Raw genomic sequence first — 20,163 nt, forward strand, 5'->3', positions numbered from 1 at the left:
CCATTCCGCGGTGTCGAGCCGTCGTCCGGCTGAGATTGCGGGAGTGGTTGACGTATTAATGGGACATGACGTGCTGTCGGGAAGATCGGTCGAGGCGGGGGCGACGGGCTATGGACAAGCTGGCCTCGAGCGATACGGAGAATGAGGCCTCGCGCGAGACAGAGATTGGGCTCCTTGCCGAGGCCTTTCGTGAGAGGCCTCGCGCGAGGCAGGAATTGCGTCAGGATGCCGAGACCTCCCGTGAGAGACCTGAGGCAATGTGGAGAGCCGGGTGGGCTCGGACGGGGCTGGTTATGAGCCCATGGCTTACCCTCTAACTTTGCCGTTGATGGGATTTTAGTGCCTCTTTTGGTGTACGCTCGAGGTACCCCGTTTTATGGTACCCGACAGTTGGGTTTGTATACTGATCTTCAGACCCGTGTGCTTTCAGCTCTTCATGACAGTGCTGTCGGAGGGCATTCGGGTGCACCTACCACCCTGGCCAGAATCCACCAACTGTTCTATTGGCCTGGTATGAGCGCTGTCGTTCTTAAATATGTGCAGTCTTGCTCTGTTTGTGCTCAGGCAAAACCTGACCGCAGCAGTTATCCCGGTCTACTACAACCATTATCAGTCCCCAAATCTTCTTGGGAAGTCATCTCCATAGATTTTGTCGAAGGGTTGCCTCTCTCGGGATCTGCCAATGTTATCATGGTGGTCATGGACAAATTCTCCAGGTTTGCACACTTTGTGGCTTTGCGCCATCCGATTTCTGCTGCCTCTGTCGCTCGTGCATTTTTGGATCATATTTACAAGCTGCATGGTTTGCCGTTGGCTATCATTTCTGATTGAGATCGGCTGTTCACTAGCAAGTTCTGGCAGCTACTTTTCAAGTTGGCCGGGACTGACCTCCGCATGAGCTCTGCCTACCATCCACAGACGGACGGGCAGACAGAGCGTGTTAATCAGTGTATGGAGACGTATCTTCGATGCTTCGTTCATGCCTGCCCTCGCCAATGGTCGCAATGGCTCTCCCTCGCCTAATATTGGTATAATACCTCTGCTCACTCGGCTCTAGGACGCTCACCCTTTGAGGTGCTTTATGGCTGTCAACCAAGGCATTTGGGCTTGGACATCTCATCTGCTGCTCCTGTCCCTGATCTCCAGCAGTGGCTCTCTGATCGGGACCTGATGCAACGCCTTGTCCGCCAACACCTGGAGCGTGCTCAACTTCGCATGAAGAAACAGGCAGATAAGCATCGCTCAGAGCGCTCTTTCAATGTGGGTGATTGGGTTTTCTTGAAGCTCCAGCCATATGTGCAGTCGTCAGTGGCGCCTCGATCGAACAACAAGCTGTCATTCAAGTTCTTTGGGCCCTTCCGCATTCTGAAGCGTATTGGTGCTGTGGCCTATCTCCTCGACCTTCCGGCTGCAGCAACAGTGCACCCAGTCTTTCATGTGTCGTTGCTCAAGAGCTCAGTTCTTCTCTGCCGTCTGAACTTGTTGCATTTCAGGTTCCTGAACGCTTCTTGCAATGGCGCTGGACACCTGGTGATCAACTTGTTCACTAAGTTCTCGTCAAGTGGTCGCATATGCCGGCTTCGCTTTCCACTTGGGAGGCTGTCGAGGAGCTTCGTCGCCAATTTCCGTGGGCTCCGGCGTGGGGACACGCCGGTTCACAAGAAGGGGGGAATGTCAGCAACGGCTCTGTCTCGGCGTCCGCTGACCACAACGACCCTGCTGGAGGCAGCGTCCGCGGCAGTGCACTGCTTCCACCAAGGCCCAAGAGGTGAGTTTGGCCCAATCCCAAGGTGCTCGGGCCCATGTGGCAACCGTAGACCAGTATATGTATGGACATAGAGAGAGGAAAGGGGATGAAAGCTGTAAAACCTTAATATGTTTCCTGTTATACACGCACTTGTCATTGGGAACACTTCTTCTTCTTTACCGAGCATTAGCACCGTAGTTCTTGCTTACACGGCCCGGGCGCCCAGCCAGCCATGAGCTTGCTTTGCCACTCATGCTAGTGTCTCCTCCTCGTCGCCTCAGTGTCTCCTCCTCGTCTTCTGCTGCCTTGCATCAGACGAGGCACGGCGGGACCGGTGGAGAGGGCGCGCCTAGGGATTGCGGCGCGGACACGAGCGCGCGGTCCCCTTCTGTACGCGTGCAAGAATAGACTTCCGTTGGACTGCCATTCCGTTAAGCCGCCAATGGTCGTTACTCTACGGTGGATTGGATGCATCCACCGTAGAGCCGCTAGCTGCCATGATCTGTTAATTCTGTGACTGTTTCTGCGTCTGCGGTGAGCGAGCCGCGCCCGCAGGCGTTGGGGATTGGGGAACGACCTAGTACGCCCAGCCCAGCCCAACGCCAATTTGCAGCGTTCGTTGCTGTCTGTCATGCTGTGCTACGCTACAACAGATACTTAAATACGGATATGTATCCCTTCTCTTCGCCGCACTTCTGATCATTCAGCGAATGCAAATAATTCTGTCTGTAATGGAAAGGAGCGGAAAAGAAACTATGCTAGCTATTTGATTTGTTGCAGTAGTCAGCTCGACTTGTATTCCTGAGCATGAGAGACATGCATGAAAACGAAGGATCTGTTTTGTATCCATGGAAATGATATGGCTTCACGAATTGTTTTTTTTTTTACAAAATAAATAAATTGGTGCTATTTTCCTTCAAAAAAATCATACGTTGTATATTCCAATAATTTAGCAAAGATGTTAACTCCCACAATTCGGACGAACAAAACAACGAGATATAGTGGTGCGTGACCATGGTCTCGTCGTGACTGCACCAAGCACCGTCGTTGTGCCATACCGTCACCCTCCCTTTCCCGCTACATCTAGGCAGCTAGCCTCTTCGCTCTCTCGCCCCTACCGTGCGACGGTGCCTGCCAATCCTCCTTCCCTCGCCATCCATCACCAACACGTCGATCCCTAGCCATTTCTTTGCAGTCGTTGACCTTTTTCCTAGAACGGATTAGAATTAGGACTTCTTATTCTCCCTTTTTGAACTAGCAGTGTTCTTATGCTGTAGTAGAGCAATTTTTGTTTAGCATACCTTGAAAATCTACAAATTTAGGATCTAATTATGACTTGCAGTACTGTTGTTCTTAGGAAATAAAATAAAATTCTATATTGCCAATATTTTACCTCTTCAATGCACTTAACCACATTTTTAATTGTAAGGTTGAATGCAAAATAATTTGATAATAAGAGAGAGGATCGGAAAAGATATTGTGCTATTGAATCATCAAACCACCCCACTTATTATATTCCTTCAAGACATGAAAACCGAATCATATAAAAAATACTATGATATTTTTGCATGCCAGTTTCAACCTAAATGTCTGCAAAATTCCTTTATAAAAAACAAATACACTAGCCGTATCTTTTGCAAAAAATTATTCTTTGAAGCATCTAAACAATCATTTTTTGTCAAATCCAGTGCCACATAATTATAATAAATTTCGAAGATGTCGACTCTCCCAATTCGGACAACAAAACGATCGGATGTCGTGACACCTGACCACCATCTCCCCCGCCACCCATAGCTAGCAGTGACTACACCGCTGTGCCATTCTGCCGCCCTCCCTCCCCACTGCCTCTCGCCTCTTTGCTCTCTGACCCCATCACCGACCATGCTTTTCCACCCCCATCATCGTGTCCATCCCTTTATAGGTGTCGACCTCCTTCCTAGAACTCTAACTCAGATCGATCATTTCTACGTGGGTGTGCTCATAGTGCACGCTAGGGTTCATGAACAAAGACAGTTACGAATCTAATTGTGACTTGCAACATTGTTGTTCCCAGCAAAAATTGTAACACGTGGTCATTCCCCTTGCCACGACATATTTGATCGCGGACTATCATTCATTAAGAGATTATGCATTGATTATAAAAGAAAAAAGGTAGAAAATAAAAAGAGACAGTATGCTATTTGCATATCGAATCTTAACTTCTATTTCTTCAAAACATGTGCAGAGTTGAGGCCCTATTTTGCAACCATTGATATGAATAGAGATTAGAGTATGCCATTTTTGCAGGGCGCTTTATTAGAGAGGAAAAAAAACGCATCAATTGAAAATGTTATAAATGAAATACGTATGGAAAGTATTTCCACGGAAACTTTACTCACCACCAAGGCCCCGTTCGGCTGACCTTAAAAGTCGGCTTGTTCGGCTTCTTTTTTTAGCCAGAACATTATTTTTCTCTCACAACAATTTAGCCGAAATAGTATTTTCAGTCAAATTCAGCCAAACGAACGGGCCCAAAGCTGTTGCTGCATCTTTTCCGCTAGTACCAGCAATCATTTTGGCAGGATTATTCCTAGATGCCATACATCCTATAATTTGGCAAGATGTGACTCTTCTTGATTCACAAGGAGTAAACCTCAAAAATGAAAACCCTGCAATTCAATGTACTCCCTCCGTCTATTTTTATCCGTCGCTTTTTAGAAGTCAAACGCAGTTAACTTTGACCAAATAAATATGTATACAAGAAAACATTGATATTTATGGTACATAATGAATATCATTGTTGAATATATTTTCATGATAATTTTATTTAGTCATACAAATACTGTAGCAGCGTGATCGCTAGGCTGGCTGGCCAGCCTCTCACAAAACTACTGTTCATCAAAACTAGCCAGCAATACTTATTTCTCATCTAAACGAACCAGCAACGATACGAACCAGCGAACCCGAGCGCTGGTTGTCGGGACTGACACACACTCACTCCAAACTGGCGTTGGGAACGAAAAAACGAGGCCCTGTATTATTCGTATTTATGACGCCAGTTTGGTGGAAGGCCTCAGTACAGTCTGACTTTGCTGGACTGTACTGCACGTACGCACACACAGAGCAGCAGCAGATCCATCTTTTCGTTACCAGCAGCAGCAGGAGGCCATCTTCCCAATCCTATCCTAACCCTCCCTATACTTCTCTGTATTTTCGTTCAGGTCCTTGCGCTTGCGGTCCGGAGGACCTGTTTGCCAATCCGGTAATCTGGAGGGGCAATGCGGGTACGGCTGGTCGGGGGCTCGAGGCCGGAGCGGCGGCACTGGTATAAATCGGCGCGGCGCTCAAAGCCCTTCCTCCTCGCCTCCTCCACCGTCCTCCCTCCTCCGCCTCGCTTCCCGTACTCCTCTCTTCCTTTCTCTCTCTCCGCGCACACACGCAGTCTGAGAGGGTGTGCGGTGCTCGAGGGGCGAGGAGCGGCGGGACATGGCAGAGGCGGGCTCTTCCGCGGCGAGGACCAGGAGGGCGGGGCTCGCCGCCGCCGCCGCGGCGCTCCTCGTCCTCGTCGTGGTCGCCGGCAGCGCGGCGCTCCCTGGCGGGCGGGTGACGGTCCTCCACAGCCTCCGGTGAGTTCTCTCCTTGTGGTTGCGCCCGTGGGCTCTGCTTGGGGTTTTCGGTTGCCTCTGTTCCAGAATTTGCCACCGGAATTTTGGTACGGTTGGGGTCGCTTTGCTTTGCTACCGAGGCCGGGGCTTGTGCTGGAGCCATTCGATTTCTGTCGCCGCCGGGTCTCCGTTTTCGAATTGTTTTTCATCTGCTCCGACGCCCGCACGACTTGGTGCCCGCGCGGCGTCGTGCCACCCACCTGCTCCTCTACTAATCACTAACTGGCTGTGCGTCGCAGGCACCGGAGCACGGCCGCGGCGGCCGTGGTGGCGGGCGGCGCGAGACGGTGGCTGCGGGACTCCTCCTGGCCGCCGGCGGCGGCGACGAGGTGAGCGCGCTCCACCAATTCCTTCCATCCTCTGCTTTTCTCCTTTGCGCCTCCGCCGCCTGGGGTTTGCCAGGTGGGACGAATCCGGTGCGTCGGCCCATGCGGACTCGCGATCTGGGCCGTCCAATTCTCTCCTTTTGATTTACGTACGTTCGGTCTCCATGTAGCGTCCCGTTCGGCGGGTTTATAAGGCAACCAACCAATAATATTTTTCTGTCACGACAAAAACAACATTGTTTTCAGCCATGGCCTAAGCCAACAGCGCATAGATCCCGGACCCGGAGGTAGCCCGGACCCGGAGGTAGCAGCTGCGTTACTGCTCCGTTCCGCGAATAATCTCCTTTTGGGCTGCTTCAAAAATTTCTGATCCCAAATTCTGGTTTTGGGTTTTGGGGGGACGTTGGTGCGCGGTAACCAGCGGAATTCGTAATTTGGGGCTGGGAACTTTTTGTTTCAAATTTTGGATTGGAGCCGTGTGCAAAGCAGTAACAGCAGAGAGATGCTCTCTCTATGCTTTCCGTTGCCGAGTTCGTTACGGTGGCGGGTAGATACGTGTTAGTAGGTTGGTTTCTGGCCGGTGCTGCTGTGCTTATCGTAGTTTAGGTTGAATAAGCCATTCCGAAAACAACAAACAGGGTGAGAGAGAGGGGCAGTATCGTAGTTTGCTGCAACCAAACGTCCAAACCCCGACGTGCCGCTGCAGTCCTGCACCGGCCACGGTAAAGTGGGGTAAAAATTTGGGAGGACGGACGGCGGGCAGACAAGAAGCGGCGGAAAAGGCTGGCCAAGGAAGCAAGCGAGATCGCGGCGTGTCCCTTCCCTTGGCGTCCCCGGCAAATGCACCCACACCCAGGAGGAGTAGAGGAGGCACTCATTTGGTTTTGCACTTTTGGCTACAAAAAAGAGAAAAAAAGGCTGCAAAAGAAAATTCGCTTGGATAATCTGCAGTGCAGCCTTCGGTACGGTCTCGCGTGCGCAAAGCGATGTGTTCTGTGTGTGCTGCGTTGGTTGTTTACTCCCGTTTGCCTTTTGGGTCGCGACCGCCCAGAGCACGCATGGAGCGGCACGGCCACGGCCACGGCGTGCATGCATCCACTCCGCTGCTCGCCGCACACGAACCATGTCCATGATGATGAAACGGCGCACGTATTCATTCACCGCGCCCCTCGCTTGCTTTTCCGCTTCTTCACCCACTCCTGTTATTCCTACTGCTAAAATTTGCAACTTCATCATCATTGCGATGAATTGCTAGTGCTGGAGTAGAGTACCATTGTTTAACTCCATGTATAACTTGAAACTTTTCTCTCTCTTTCTTTCTTTGGTGACAGCAATGCCGTACGAAATTGATCCTTTTTTTTTTTATCGAAATCAGCTATAAACGTACATACTGACTGAAAGCGCTGTGTTAGCTGTTGCCATCATCTGCATGTGCTGTGGTTCTTGGTTGCGGCGGTGTCCAACGTCACTCACGGACTCACCTGGAATTGTGCAGGAGCAGGGCCGACGGTGACGCCGACGGGTCAGCCAGGGCCGTCGCCGGCGCGGTGGAGGATCCGGAAGCCGTGGCCAACGACGTGCACGTGTAAGTCGCTCTCTCCTGCATCCCCTTGGCTCCGCTACAATCAATCACGCCATTTAACTGAAAGCGCTGTTGCTGAATGCTGATGTATAGTAAATAGTAGATCTAAGCATGATTTGCGAATTGTTTTACCACCAGCACTGCACTGGAAGTTCTTTGCTTTTCGGCTATAGTACCTAAGAGTACAACAGACTAGTAGTAGCCTTGCTGTGCACACCCGGTAAGCCTGACCCATCCGCAGTCTCACACAGTAGAATATAGAAAAGGCAAAAGAGAAGAAAAAAAAAGGAGATACGGACAAGAATACTGTTCCCAGACCGGAGCAGATCTGGTTCAGCTGGTACCAGCAGCGGCGTACTTTAGGCCTTGTTTCTCCAGATTTTCTGAATTTGGTGTAAAAAGAAGATTTTCTGTCCCATCAAACTTGCGGTACATGTATGGAGTATGACGAAATTAAAAACTAATTGCACAGTTTGATTGTACTTTGCGAGATGAATGTTTTAAGCCTAATTAGTCAACGATTAGATAATTATTATCAAATAAAAACAAACGCTACAGTGTTTAAACAGTGCTGCCGAATCCGGCGGCGCCAAATCCGGCCTCCAACTAAACACGGCCTTACTCTGCCACGTGGGAGCATGAACACGCCCGGGCCCGCCTGCCATGCACCTCCCACACGCACTGTCTCTCAGTCACAGGCCCGCACCTGTGCGCTTTTATGGCGACGCGACCCTGCCGCGCCGCGCCGCACCGCCGTGGATGGGCAACTGCCGTGCCCGTCCGAGCGCCATTAACTCCGTTGCCTTTTACGACGTGTCCACGGCGACCGGGGACACCTCCTTCCCTTTCCGCGCTCACCGCATCACCAGCAAGGCGGTGCAGCTGCCACCGCACACAAACGCGCGAGCTGAGGCTGTAGAGCCACTGTTGCGGGGTGGTGGCACACTGGCATGCAGCAGTGACACACCACGTTCTCCCCACGTCCCGTGTGGGCCAGCCCTGCCCTGGTCGCCCCTGCATTTGCGAGGCGCATTCATGGTGTTTCCCCGTCCATCTCTTTTTCCCACCAGCCACCTATTTCTATGCAAAGATCATCTGGGCCAGTTTGGTTGCCAAAATTTTTGGCAAAACGATACTGTAGCATTTTCGTTGTTATTTGGTAATTAGTGTCCAATCATAGTTTAATTAGGCTTAAAAGATTCGTCTCGTGAATTTCGTCTAAACTGTGTAATTAGTTTTATTTTTTATTTATATTTAATGCTTCATGCATGCGTCCAAAGATTCGATGTGACGGGGAATCTTGAAAATTTTGGCATTTTGGGAGGGAACTAAACAGGGCCCTGGTAGAGCTGGTAAGGCTGTCCACACTGCTGCCCCATAAAACTGTCAGTACGCTGGCGGTGGCGTACCGCGCGTACCTGCCACCGCTACAGACAGCGCAGGTGAGGAAGGCGTGCTAAACACTGTAGTGAACTGTAGCAGAGAGAGTTGGTGAGAGAGAGAAAGGGGAGGGAGGGGAATAAAATATGGAATAGTGGGTATATAATATGGGATACAGATAACACGGGTGTAAAAGAAATGGGTATAGAATAGAGAATTTCGATGACTAGGATATAATATTCCTTTTAAGAGATGGAAATAGAGGTGAATGAATATTTCTTTTAAGAGATGGAAATAGAGGTGAACGGCAACTGATACACAGTTGAGTGAAACGAGAATCCTAAGCCATGACATGACTATCACTGCATCAGCATAAGATTTTGCGAACCTTCGAGAGCCCCGACCTGTGCCTTGTTTAGATGCAAAATTTTTTGCAAAATGACTACTGTAGTGTTTTCGTTGTTATTTGATAAATAGTGTCCAATCAAAGTCTAATTAGGCTTAAAAGATTCGTCTCGTGGATTTCGTCTAAACTGTATAATTAGTTTTATTTTTTATTTATATTTAATGCTTGATGCATGCGTCCAAAGATTCGATGTGACGGGGAATGTGAAAAATTTTGTAAAATTTTTTGCAAACTAAACTGGACCCTGATGGCCTCCCACCTGCCACCGGCGCCGGCCGCCCCCTCCCCCTCCCCCTCCTCCTCCTCCTTCACCTCCCCACCACAGATGTTGCAGGATCTGGCACCCTGGTGCCTCCGCGGGATCCGTGGCCACCCGCGAGAAAGCTGGCATCGGAAGCTGCCGCCGCCACCGCCGGTGGCGAACCCAAGACCGTCCCCGCTGGATCCGGCGCTTCGGCCCCTCCGCAGCCCTCCACGCCACCTCTGCCGTCGAGGTCGGGCTCCGCCGTCGCTCCGTCCACGCCGACGATGATGCCAGGCCCCACTGCAACAGCCACCACCAACGTCGAGCCCGCCCATGCGGGATCCACGGGCTCCGGTGCACTAGCGCCCCCTCCGCAGCCACCTACGCCGGCGCCAGAAGCAGCCGCCGCGACCGCCACTGCCATCAGCAGCAACTTGGTGGGTGTCCCCATGGGAACCGGCACTCCAGTCTCTCTGCGGCCCTCCACGCCACCACCGAGGCCAGGCTTCGCCACCACCCTGTCCGCTGCCGATGACGCCGTGTCCCACGGTAGTAGTGCCAGCATCGAGCAAGCCCCCGTGGGATGCGGCACTGGTGCAGCTCCACCGCCGGAGCCAGCCGCGGCCGCCCCAAGGCCGTGCGCAGAGGATCCGCCACCTGCGCCGGACGTCGTGTCGGCCCAAACAGGTTCCTCCGCCGGTGTCGAGCCCGTGGGCTCCGCGCAGCCTCGCAAGGGGGCCCAATCCGGCGTCACCCCACCCACTCCGCCCCCTTCGACGCCGCTGGAGGCTACGGTAGCCGTGGCCTTCACCGTCGTGGCCGGCAAACACGCTGAGGCCGCTGGGCCGGGTGCATGCACCTCGGCCGTTCGCGGGGAGGCCGCGCCGCTGCCAACGTCGCCTGTGGAGCCCGCTCCTTCCTCTACAGAGCTGACGGCGCCACCCATGCCCCCTCCGCCACTGGGGCGGTCACTGTCGACACGAGCTCCCCACAGCCTTGCGGGGGAGCCGTCTCTGGCGTGGCTAGTGGAGGACGAGTCGTTGGTTCTCGTCGAGGATGTCTCGGATGACGAGGACGCCTTGGCGCCCAGTTCGCTACAGCGGCCTCATCCGGCGTCGGGGCTCGACATCTTCCTCGTACACCCCTCCACGCCCAGCCCGTCGTCCTCTTTGTCCCCCTCGCCTCCCCCTTCCACCCTGGGGACGGATCGATGGGGCGTCCCAAGGCTCGTCGCTGGGCGGATGAGGACCTTGACGACTCTGACGTGGAGAGGTCGTCGGTCACCTCCCCAACCTCCTACCTCGACGCAGTCCGCCAGGGGTTGTAGCTCCGGCCGGACGTCACCTTTGCTGGAGTGTGCCAAGCCGCGCCTCACTCGTGGCAATGCTGCCGCTGAGCGGGGCAAGCGCCCCATGGCTGAGGTTGCCGGACCAGCCAACATCGCAGGAGGTGTGCACAACAGTGCTGCTGGTGCTGGTGTTGTGCACGGGCGACGCAACCGCAGGACTTGCCGGCCACGGCCGCTCCCCCAGCTGGTGCACAGCCTGCCTGCTCGGCTAGTGGATGGCCGTGTCCCCGCCCGACAGCGCTTCGGACGTCGCGGACTGGGCTCCGCCCACCAACGCATCTTCGCTCCGGACGCCGACGGCTGGCGAGAGGTCTTGTCGTAGGAGTCGTTAAGCGGTGCCGGAGGGGCACGCCCCGCCCGCACTGCATCGGCGAACCAGCGGCCCCCTACCCGCTATCCGACGGATCTACGCGGGATGTGCTTCAACTGTCTCTCCACCGCGCACAGGGTGACAACCTGTAAGCTGCCTCCACGCTGCCTCCGATTCAAGGGGTTCCGACACCTCGCGCGGGGACTGTAAGCAGCGACGGAAGGTGCCTCCTTCCGGCTCCGGCACAGTTGGTGCCCCAGAAGGCCGGCAACGACGCCCTGTCTAGGAGTGTATCTTGGGCAACTGGTCGCGTACTCAGTGCGACACGTCGAGCGCGGCTGGGGCTGTGCCGGGTGCAGCAGCTGCTGTGCCAGGTGCGACCACGCGCGGCAGCGGTGGGCGCAGACGGCGGAGGCGTCGGAGACGTCGGCGCCGACTGAAGGGGGACGACACCGCTGCGGCAATGGGTGTCGCCACCGACAGTCACGGGCGATCGACAGGGGCCCGCCCAAACGGCATCGTACTTCACCTCGGTCGCTTGTGGAACTAAGGCAAGGCACGGTGGGCTCTGACCAACGCGACGAGCATGGTTGCACTCGACCCGTTGACGCTCACGTTGTACCCGGGCGCCACGCAGGATCGCGACATCTCAAAGGACCCGATGGTTGAGGAGTTCGCAGCCTCGCTCGTCGACAGTCAGATCGTCGCGTGGCCTTCCCTTGAGCACCTCTCGTTAACTTCGGCGACCCCCAGCTTCTGGATGAGGCGCCGGCGGTGGCGACCCCCCAACTGGAGGATGCGGTAGCCTCCTGTGTGCTGCAGACACCACCTCCACGCCCTATTCAGTGGGTAGTGGATTCGTCGAAGACACACGCGGTCGACCTCACAGTGGATGGCCCTTCTAGTTCACCACCAGGGGTTACCCACCAGGCTGTGGACAACGACGACTCCGCCAAACGACACATCGACAGCTTCATCAATAATGTCACGTGTACGAGGGACTCTCCGTTGATTCGCGAGCCTCCCAAGCAGACTCCTGCTGCCGGTATTGCCGTGGCGGAGCAGGCGGTTGGCGGCTTAGAGCCTCTCTCGAGTGTCAGCTTTCGAGCGAGATGAGGTGCTGATCGTGCAGCGTATGGGTTACACCAGGGGTCCATCTGTGCCATCTGCTTCGGAGTTGGAGGCCTTTGACAGGCTCTTCAACAGTAACCTGACTGCGTCCGAAGCCGAGACGCTGGACGAGCTCTTCCCAGCCGTTGGAAAGGCATCGTCCAGGCAGCCGCGAAGACGCAAGGCCACCTAAGCCACAAAGCTGCGTCGATATTGGTTGTTTTCTTTTATATAATATCGAAACATGAGGTCTTTTGCTATGATGGTCCAGTTTCGGCTGTGTTAGGTCGATCTCCTTCGGCGCTCGATAGAAGCGCGTTGTATGTTTCTTTAAACTATTCTCCTTAATACAATGATGCACAAATCTTTTGCGTATTCGAGAAAAAAAGATTCACAGTTGAGTATGCACTGTAGTGGAGCTCGAAACCTGTAGCTGCCGATCTCGGCCTTGCTTAGTTCCAGGGTGTAAAGTTTTGGTGTCACATCGGGTGTAACATGTGGTTGTCGTATGAGGTGTTTGGATACTAATAAAAATTAAATTATAGAATCCGTCAATAAACCGCAAGACGAATTTATTAAGCCTAATTAATTCGCTATTAGCACATATATTACTGTAGCACTTTATTGTCAAATCATGGACTTATTAGGTTTAAAAGATTCGTCTCGCAAAGTAGTCGTAATCTGTGCAATTAGTTATTTTTTTAGTCTATATTTAATACTTAATGCATGTATCTAAACATTCAATGAGATAAGACGTAAACTTTTTGGGAAGAAACTGAAAAGGCCCAATACAATGCTGCACCGACAGAAGTGTCCTTGTTTGAGTTTGGGGCCAACAAGGCATTATTATTGACCGACATGTTAGATGCAACGAATAGGCATGGACAGTGAATTGGTCCCCAGAGAAATAGTGTATACTTCGGTTCTGTCACTTTTTGTACAGTGTGAATCTCCTGCAAGTTTCCTGGCTGCATTGATCTTCTAATTACTGTAACTGAATTCCTCAATGAATATTGCTACATCTAGAATTGCCGTGGCCCATGCATGAGATGCAAGAGTCAGTAAGAAATGTTCTTTCTGCCATCTAATTATTACTGCATTGAGCATCAAATTGCTGAGTACCTGAATTACTGAATGCTACTTCTATCTGTCATTGCTCCTTTTTCTGTGTAGTTAGTGTTAGTAGTAGATTAGATTTCTATAAACTGAGTGGTTGACATGCTGCTTGGATTCGAAATAATTGGATGAATGGCTGCTCTGCAGGTCCATCAGGAACAGCACGGCCCGGCGAAATCTCGGGTACCTGTCGTGCGGGACAGGCAACTCCATCGATGACTGCTGGCGCTGCGACTCGGACTGGCACAACAACCGCCAGCGCTTAGCTGACTGTGGCATCGGCTTCGGCCGCAACGCCATTGGCGGCCGCGACGGCAAGATCTACGTGGTCACCGACCCGAGTGATGACGACCCTGTCAACCCGCGCAAGGGCACCCTCCGCTATGCCGTCATCCAGGAAGAGCCGCTCTGGATCATCTTCAAGCGGGACATGGTCATCACGCTCAAGGAGGAGCTCATCATGAACAGCTTCAAGACCATCGACGGACGTGGCGCCAACGTGCACATCGCCAATGGTGCCTGCATCACCATCCAGTACATCACCAACGTCATCATCCACGGGCTCCACATCCACGACTGCAAGCCCACGGGGAACGCCATGGTGCGCAGCTCGCCCAGCCACTATGGGTGGCGCACCATGGCCGACGGAGATGCTGTGTCCATCTTCGGCTCCAGCCACGTCTGGGTGGACCACTGCTCACTCTCCAACTGCGCCGACGGCCTGATCGATGCCATCATGGGATCCACGGCCATCACTGTGTCCAACAACTACTTCACCCACCACAACGAGGTAGTACATCCTGTGCTTTTGTTTGTCCTCACCCTGTAATAATTAAGTGCCCCTGTGCGATCGTCCTTTTGTTTTCTTCACCAAAGACATGGTTTGGCACATATATGCCTGAGAATTCGTTTGTTTTCTGCCAGTACAAGTGTAATTCAGAATTAATTCCTTCACGTGAATTATTCTCTCAAATCCCACCAGAAATTGTCGGTTGCTTATGCTGAGGATGGTGCTGTAGTATCTGACGGTCACATGCATAACGAGATTTTCTCGGTGTTCTCTGGAAACAGCCTGGTTGGATTTCTCATCTAATGGTGAAAACTGAAATTGATGCAGGTGATGCTTCTGGGCCACAGTGACTCCTATGTGAAGGACAAGGCAATGCAGGTGACAATAGCCTTCAACCATTTCGGTGAAGGTCTCATTCAGAGAATGCCAAGGTGAATATATGAACTGAACACCAGCATACTGAACCTTGTCTGTTTGTTCCTCTCCAGCAGCATCACTATGCACTGATCTGTATTCATTTCTGGTTACATATTTTATTTTGCTACCCCTTTGCCACAATCTCAATGGTTCTTGTTTCAGGTGCCGGCATGGCTACTTCCATGTTGTGAACAATGACTACACCCACTGGGAAATGTACGCCATTGGCGGGAGCGCTGAGCCAACCATCAACAGCCAGGGCAACCGCTACCTTGCTCCGACAAACGCATTCGCCAAGGAGGTACTGTAGATATGATGTCTTTGTTAATTCTTTGAGCAGTCAATTTTTAGTAGCTAAAAAATAACTTCCAATGTAACTGAACTGCAGGTGACCAAGAGGGTCGAAACTGCTCAGACTGTCTGGAAGAGCTGGAACTGGAGATCAGAGGGCGACTTGCTGCTGAACGGCGCCTACTTCACCCCATCCGGCGCAGGCGCCTCAGCCAGCTACTCGCGTGCTTCCAGCCTTGGTGCCAAGTCATCATCTATGGTTGGCACCATCACCTCAGATGCCGGTGCCCTGTCATGCCACAAGGGCGCGGCCTGCTAGCGCCGCCGCAGAAGGAAACAGACCCACCCCCACGCCACCTCTCCAACAACAGAAAAGAAACAAGACAACAGAAAACTAAGCTACCTCAACACCATGGTTACAGCTTTTCCGCTTCTCTTTTTTTGGTCGCTTTTTTGACAAGGGTTATATATGATGGGTCCTTCCTGATTCACCATTTGCTCAACCTCCCCCTGCTCCTGACATGGAAAGCTACCTGGAGCAGGCGTGATGCGTTGCTGATTGATTTCGCTCGGTCTCTCTATTAGTCATCTGATCTGAGTGTGGTATGTTGTTGCCTGCCCCCCGCCCACAGCAGGTGTATGTTGAGGTCAGGGGTGCATACTGTGTGTGAGTGCGTGCGTGCGTGTGTGATACTCACTTGGTTGTGGAGAACATGTCAGGTTGTTAGTAGTGGTAGTAGTACAATGTCATGCCTGGACTGGGATGGATTTGCCCTGCAGAAGACATGGAAGAATAGCCATGTTCTTATTCTTCTTCTTCAGTGAAAAGCGAAAACATTACAGGCTAGCTGAACATTTTGACCTGCAAGTAAAGCAATGTGCTGCTTTTGAAATGTTTGCCTGCCAGTTTGCTGTTTGTCCTTGAGTCATGTGTTCAATGTCGATAAGGGCATGTTCGGTTAATCTCTAGTCCAAGGGGATCGAGGGGGATTTTGACTTTGTAGTAGGGGATCCTCGATCGCTTTCAATCCCCACCAAACCGAACAAGTGTTGCATCTGATGTGCTGAGATGAAATCACCAGCACATTGATCATGCACTCAGGGCTGGATGTTTGCTGACCGGGCCTTTGTGCCTGTTGAACATTGTGAGATCTGAGATCCCACGTCACAAACTTGCACTTGCACCTGCCTGTTCCAAATCAAGATTTTTTTTCTTCTGTGAGTACGATTGCAGTGAGGGGATCCTCGGTCTGAGAATATGAATGGGCAGTACTAGCTCCATCCTTGGAAGTAGGAGGGATCGGGGATGGATCTTGTTCATTGATCATTGAATGCTGCACGGTGGGCGCCTCCCGATGAAGATGCAGATGTCGAGCAGCAGCAGGAGGAGGAGGGGGGCTGCCCACGCCAAGTTAACAGGAGCGGAAAGCATCTTGTTCATTGCTGGGCATTCAGTTGCCAAGGTCCTTCCAGATCAGGGACTCGGACACTCTCCGGCATGGCAGTAATGCTGGCGCTGGCGCTCCCGTGTTATGCTGGGGCAGCGTGGCGTGGGGTTTGGTGGTGTGGCCACGAAAATGAAAGCGAACCTGTGCCTGCTTGTTGCGTTGCATTGCATAGCATGTTAGCATGCCATGGCAGAGATGGATGGATGGGTGGATGTCGCTGCTGTGCCACTGCTGCTGTCGGCACGGACAGGCGAACCGAGTAATGGAGCTCCATCCACGATCGTGCCTTGCTGTCGCAAATGAATCAAAGCTGATTTGCACGATCCAGACTGGATACAAACAAGGCCATATCCCAGTCTCCTATTTGTAACTGAGCCGCTTGCAGTAGTCAGTAAAAGTGGCCACTGCAGAGATCCAACCTTAACGTAACCTTGAAAATGTCTTTCGTTTTCCAGCTTTTGTTTGTTCTCCCTTCGTGCCACCCGAATCCCGCGCTTGTCTGCTGCTTTGCGGTGGGTGTGTTTTCCCCTTTTGCCACTTCCATCGTGTCGTATCAACGCCATGCTCAGCTCGTGGGCACTGGGCTCTCTTTTGGTTGGGCCTGTGGAACCGTGCAGACCCCGTGAACACAGGAAGTTGATCTGCGCTCGACAGAGATTAACCATGCCCACAGAGCCCATATGTGTTTCGGCATCTCTACGCAGGCCGGCCCAATATTATGGTATACATTTGAGCAAATTATTTTCTTGGCCCTAAAAAAAAAGTGCATCTTAGTTTTTTTTGGTCTTTTTTTTATCGAACTTGCTTATTTGGCCTAAAATCTAGTTTTTTTTTTTTTTTTTGCCTTGCGTCCCTTCCGTCCATCTCTACCGTGAGCCTGCACACGGAACGCACGCGAAAAGACAAAAATAGCCTTACCCTGGAGCGGGCGGCGACTTCCTCTTTCGCTCTTTCCCGTACCCTTCGAGCCGGTCGCGATTTCAGGCGGGCGCGATTTCTGGCGTCGGGCACCCAAACCCTAGCCGCCTGCGATGGAGAAGGCCGGCTCCGACGAGGCCCCGCCGGGAGATCCACCTGCGCCGGCGCCGGATCCACCACCATCGCGGCAGAGCAGGGCGGCCCGGCTAGTGCTTGCCTGGCGACGGCAGCGTCCATGGCGGCTCCGGTGGCCCGATTTGGCGTGCTCGTCCTCCGTATTGCCGTATTGGCAAGCTCGTGCTACCTTATTCGTGGACCCGTGCTTGATGCGAGTGATCCCAAATTGATGGAGCGATCCATTGACAAGCTTGTTCTCATTATTGGAATATGGCAAATTCATGATTCTTTCCTGTCCGGCGCTCGTTCTTGCCAGTGTGGGATGCCGTGTGCCCGTCTGCTCTTTAGAGAGGCCAGTGAAGTCGAACCTCGCCTCCATCGCCGTCCGTGTATGCTCGCTGGATGGATCGGATAGAAAACGATTGCTTGACTGGTTTCCGATCGGGACATACGGCGGCGGGCGGCGAGAAATAGCTAGTAGCTAGACTGCACGGCCTAGCATGCGGGCACACGTGTCCGCGGTGGTTCCCACTTCCATGGATGGAGCCGCCGTCCGCCGAGGAGGCCGCGCCACCGTCTCTTACGCACCTGCGGCCAGGAGCGTTTTGTACTGACTTTCTTTCTTAAATTAATTCTTATCAAAATAAAAATACAAGTACCAAAAAAAAAACCAGTAGTACTTTTCAACCACCGAAGACAAACCTCGTAAAAAATAGTATGTTATGACGAGCATCTCCTACAACAAGCAAAGGCCCTCTGTTGGCTAAATTGCCGTACACAGTGGAGGGCTCATGGCCAGGCGTGTACAGGAGTCTATCTATTATTAGTAAAATTATTATTATTATTAGGGAGTTATTTCTATTTTTAGATAAAGGGATATAAATAGCTGGTAAGACTTTCACGGGAAACAGAAACAATTATGGTTTCCGACTTCCTTAGGGAGCCGGGAGAAACCCTAGCCGCCTTCTTCCTTCTACCTTCTGTGAACAGTACCACGGCACCGTAGCGACGGTACTGTAGCGCCGCCACCCTCTGCCTTCTCGCCGCCTGCGCAGCCACGGCGCCTCCGCGCCGTCTTCCTCGCTCGCTCAAGCCTCGACTTCCCTCCCCCCACTCATACAACCTGAGATCAATCCCCGGTAGGACTAGGGTTCCTATCACCTTGGTATCAGGGAATTCCAGGACGATGTCCACGACTCCGCAGTCCACCGGCGCCCCTCATCCCGCAAGTTCCCACCATCCCACTGCCGGCCGCATCCTCTGAAATCTCGCAGTCATCCGGCACCGCCCTCACCCTGGAGGGTTTGGCCGGTGTGGTCGACCAATTCGGCAGCAACATGGATCAGATCAGCCGCAACGTGGACGTCCTCAGCCGCAACATGGCCGCCATGCAGCAATCTTTGGCGAGCCTTCTTCCGCCCCCCCTCCGCCCACCTCGCAGCCGCCACCACCACCGCCCGCGCCTACTACGTCCCCGCCAACGAGCTTCTCCTTCGGCATACCCCAGGGTAGCTCGGGGGTTCCCCTGCATCAGATGCGGTGGCCGGCCTCCCCGTCGCCCATTCCATCATGGGCGCTGATGGGTACGATGCCGCTAATCTACACGTCGGCCACCACAGTCACGCCATCTGCCGGGCCGCCCCTGTCGTGCCTCCAGCCCTGAGTGCCGGTACCTTCTACGGCGGCACCGATGGGACACTGCTTTACGGCGGCGCCCCTGCCCCCTCGGCAGCGGGGGTCAGCGGCCACCCGGAGGACGGCGCGCCCGGCAGCGTCCATGCTGGCACGCACAGCGCGCCCAGCGGCGTCCACGCGGGCGCCCATGCCCCACCGCGCTTCTACAAGCTGGAGTTTGCTACTTATGACGGCGCCGTCGACCCGCTCAACTGGCTCAACCAGTGCGAGCAGTTCTTTCGGGGGCAGCGCACCCTCGCCTCAGATCGCACGTGGCTGGCTTCCTACCACCTCCGTGGCGTGGCTCAGACATGGTACTATGCGCTCGAACAAGATGAGGGCATGCCTGTGTGAGAGCGGTTCCGCGAGCTGTGCCAGCTTCGCTTCGGGCCTCCAACGCAGGGCACACGTTTGGCGGAGCTTGCTCGGCTGCCCTTCTCCTCGTCTGTCCAGGACTACTCGAAGCGCTACAACGCCGTCTTCTGCCATGAGCGCGACCTCAACGCCCGCTAGAAGGCTCAGCTGTACGTGGGCGGCCTTCCCGAGCACATCAGGGTCGACGTGGAGATGCACCACCCGCCGGACCTACAGACGGCAATGTACTACGCGCGTGCCAACGAGCGGCGCACGGCAGCCTTCCTCCCTGCTCTACAGCAGTAGCAACAGCATCAGCGGATTAGCCGTGGCCCTCGGCCCGCGGTGGCGGCGACTTCTGCCTCTGCCCTGGTCCAGCCGGCTGCCACTGCCGCCCCCGGGCAGCCACGTACTTTTCGACGCCTCACGCCGGTGGAGCAGGTGGAACGGCGTCGACAAGGCCTCTACTTCAACTGTGATGAGCCGTATGTTCGTGGCCATATCTGCAAGCGCCTCTTCTACCTCGAGACCTCCGACTACATCGTCGACGAGCAGGGGGTCGCGGCTGGGGAGGATGGTCACCTAGCCGACCGTCCAGAGGGGCAGGCCGACCGAGAGGCCCCCGCAGCCACCTCCCTGGTGGTTTCTCTCCACGTGGTGGCCGACATTCGTCCACCGAATGCCATGCTGTTGCCGATCACCTGCAAGGACAAGCGCTTCCTAGCCCTCCTCGACACCGGCTCCACGCACAACTTCGTCCAGGGAGCTGCCATGCGCCGCCTCGGTCTCTCTCCCTCTAGGGGCGAGAATCTTTGGGTCACCGTCGCCAACGGTGATCGCTTGGCTTGCGAGGGGATCGCACACGACGTGCCCATCCGCATTGAGGACGAGGACTTCACCATCACATGCGTCGGCCTCAACTTGGGCGCCTTCGACTTCAT

The 20,163-nt window shown here is 53.7% G+C and overlaps 1 protein-coding gene across 2 annotated transcripts; it reads left to right on the forward strand.

Annotated features, from left to right (window-relative positions):
- The first annotated feature begins 5,093 nt into the window (after positions 1–5,093).
- On the forward strand, positions 5,094–15,604 carry LOC136494342 (probable pectate lyase 8). 2 transcript variants are annotated; one of them, XM_066490510.1, is made up of 7 exons: positions 5,094–5,352; positions 5,631–5,720; positions 7,213–7,302; positions 13,361–14,003; positions 14,331–14,434; positions 14,583–14,721; positions 14,809–15,604. In XM_066490510.1, the coding sequence occupies exons 1-7, from the start codon at positions 5,213–5,215 to the stop codon at positions 15,028–15,030; spliced, it is 1,428 nt and encodes a 475-aa protein (XP_066346607.1). In that variant the 5' UTR covers positions 5,094–5,212; the 3' UTR covers positions 15,031–15,604. The 2 variants fall into 2 exon arrangements, with proteins under 2 accessions (XP_066346607.1, XP_066346609.1); XM_066490512.1 differs by lacking the exon at positions 5,631–5,720.
- The last annotated feature ends 4,559 nt before the right edge of the window (positions 15,605–20,163 follow it).

The sequence above is a fragment of the Miscanthus floridulus genome, chromosome 11 (genome assembly GCF_019320115.1).
Source record: "Miscanthus floridulus cultivar M001 chromosome 11, ASM1932011v1, whole genome shotgun sequence".
Lineage (NCBI taxonomy): Eukaryota > Viridiplantae > Streptophyta > Magnoliopsida > Poales > Poaceae > Miscanthus > Miscanthus floridulus.

What these genes read in the sequence shown, in the direction of transcription:
- LOC136494342 (XM_066490510.1), top strand. Translation starts at nt 5,213, where the DNA reads ATGGCAGAGGCGGGCTCTTCCGCGGCGAGGACCAGGAGGGCGGGGCTC. An exon ending in ACGGTCCTCCACAGCCTCCG is followed by an intron (nt 5,353 to 5,630) that starts GTGAGTTCTCTC and finishes TGTGCGTCGCAG; the next exon opens with GCACCGGAGCACGGCCGCGG. An exon ending in CTCATTCAGAGAATGCCAAG is followed by an intron (nt 14,435 to 14,582) that starts GTGAATATATGA and finishes TTCTTGTTTCAG; the next exon opens with GTGCCGGCATGGCTACTTCC.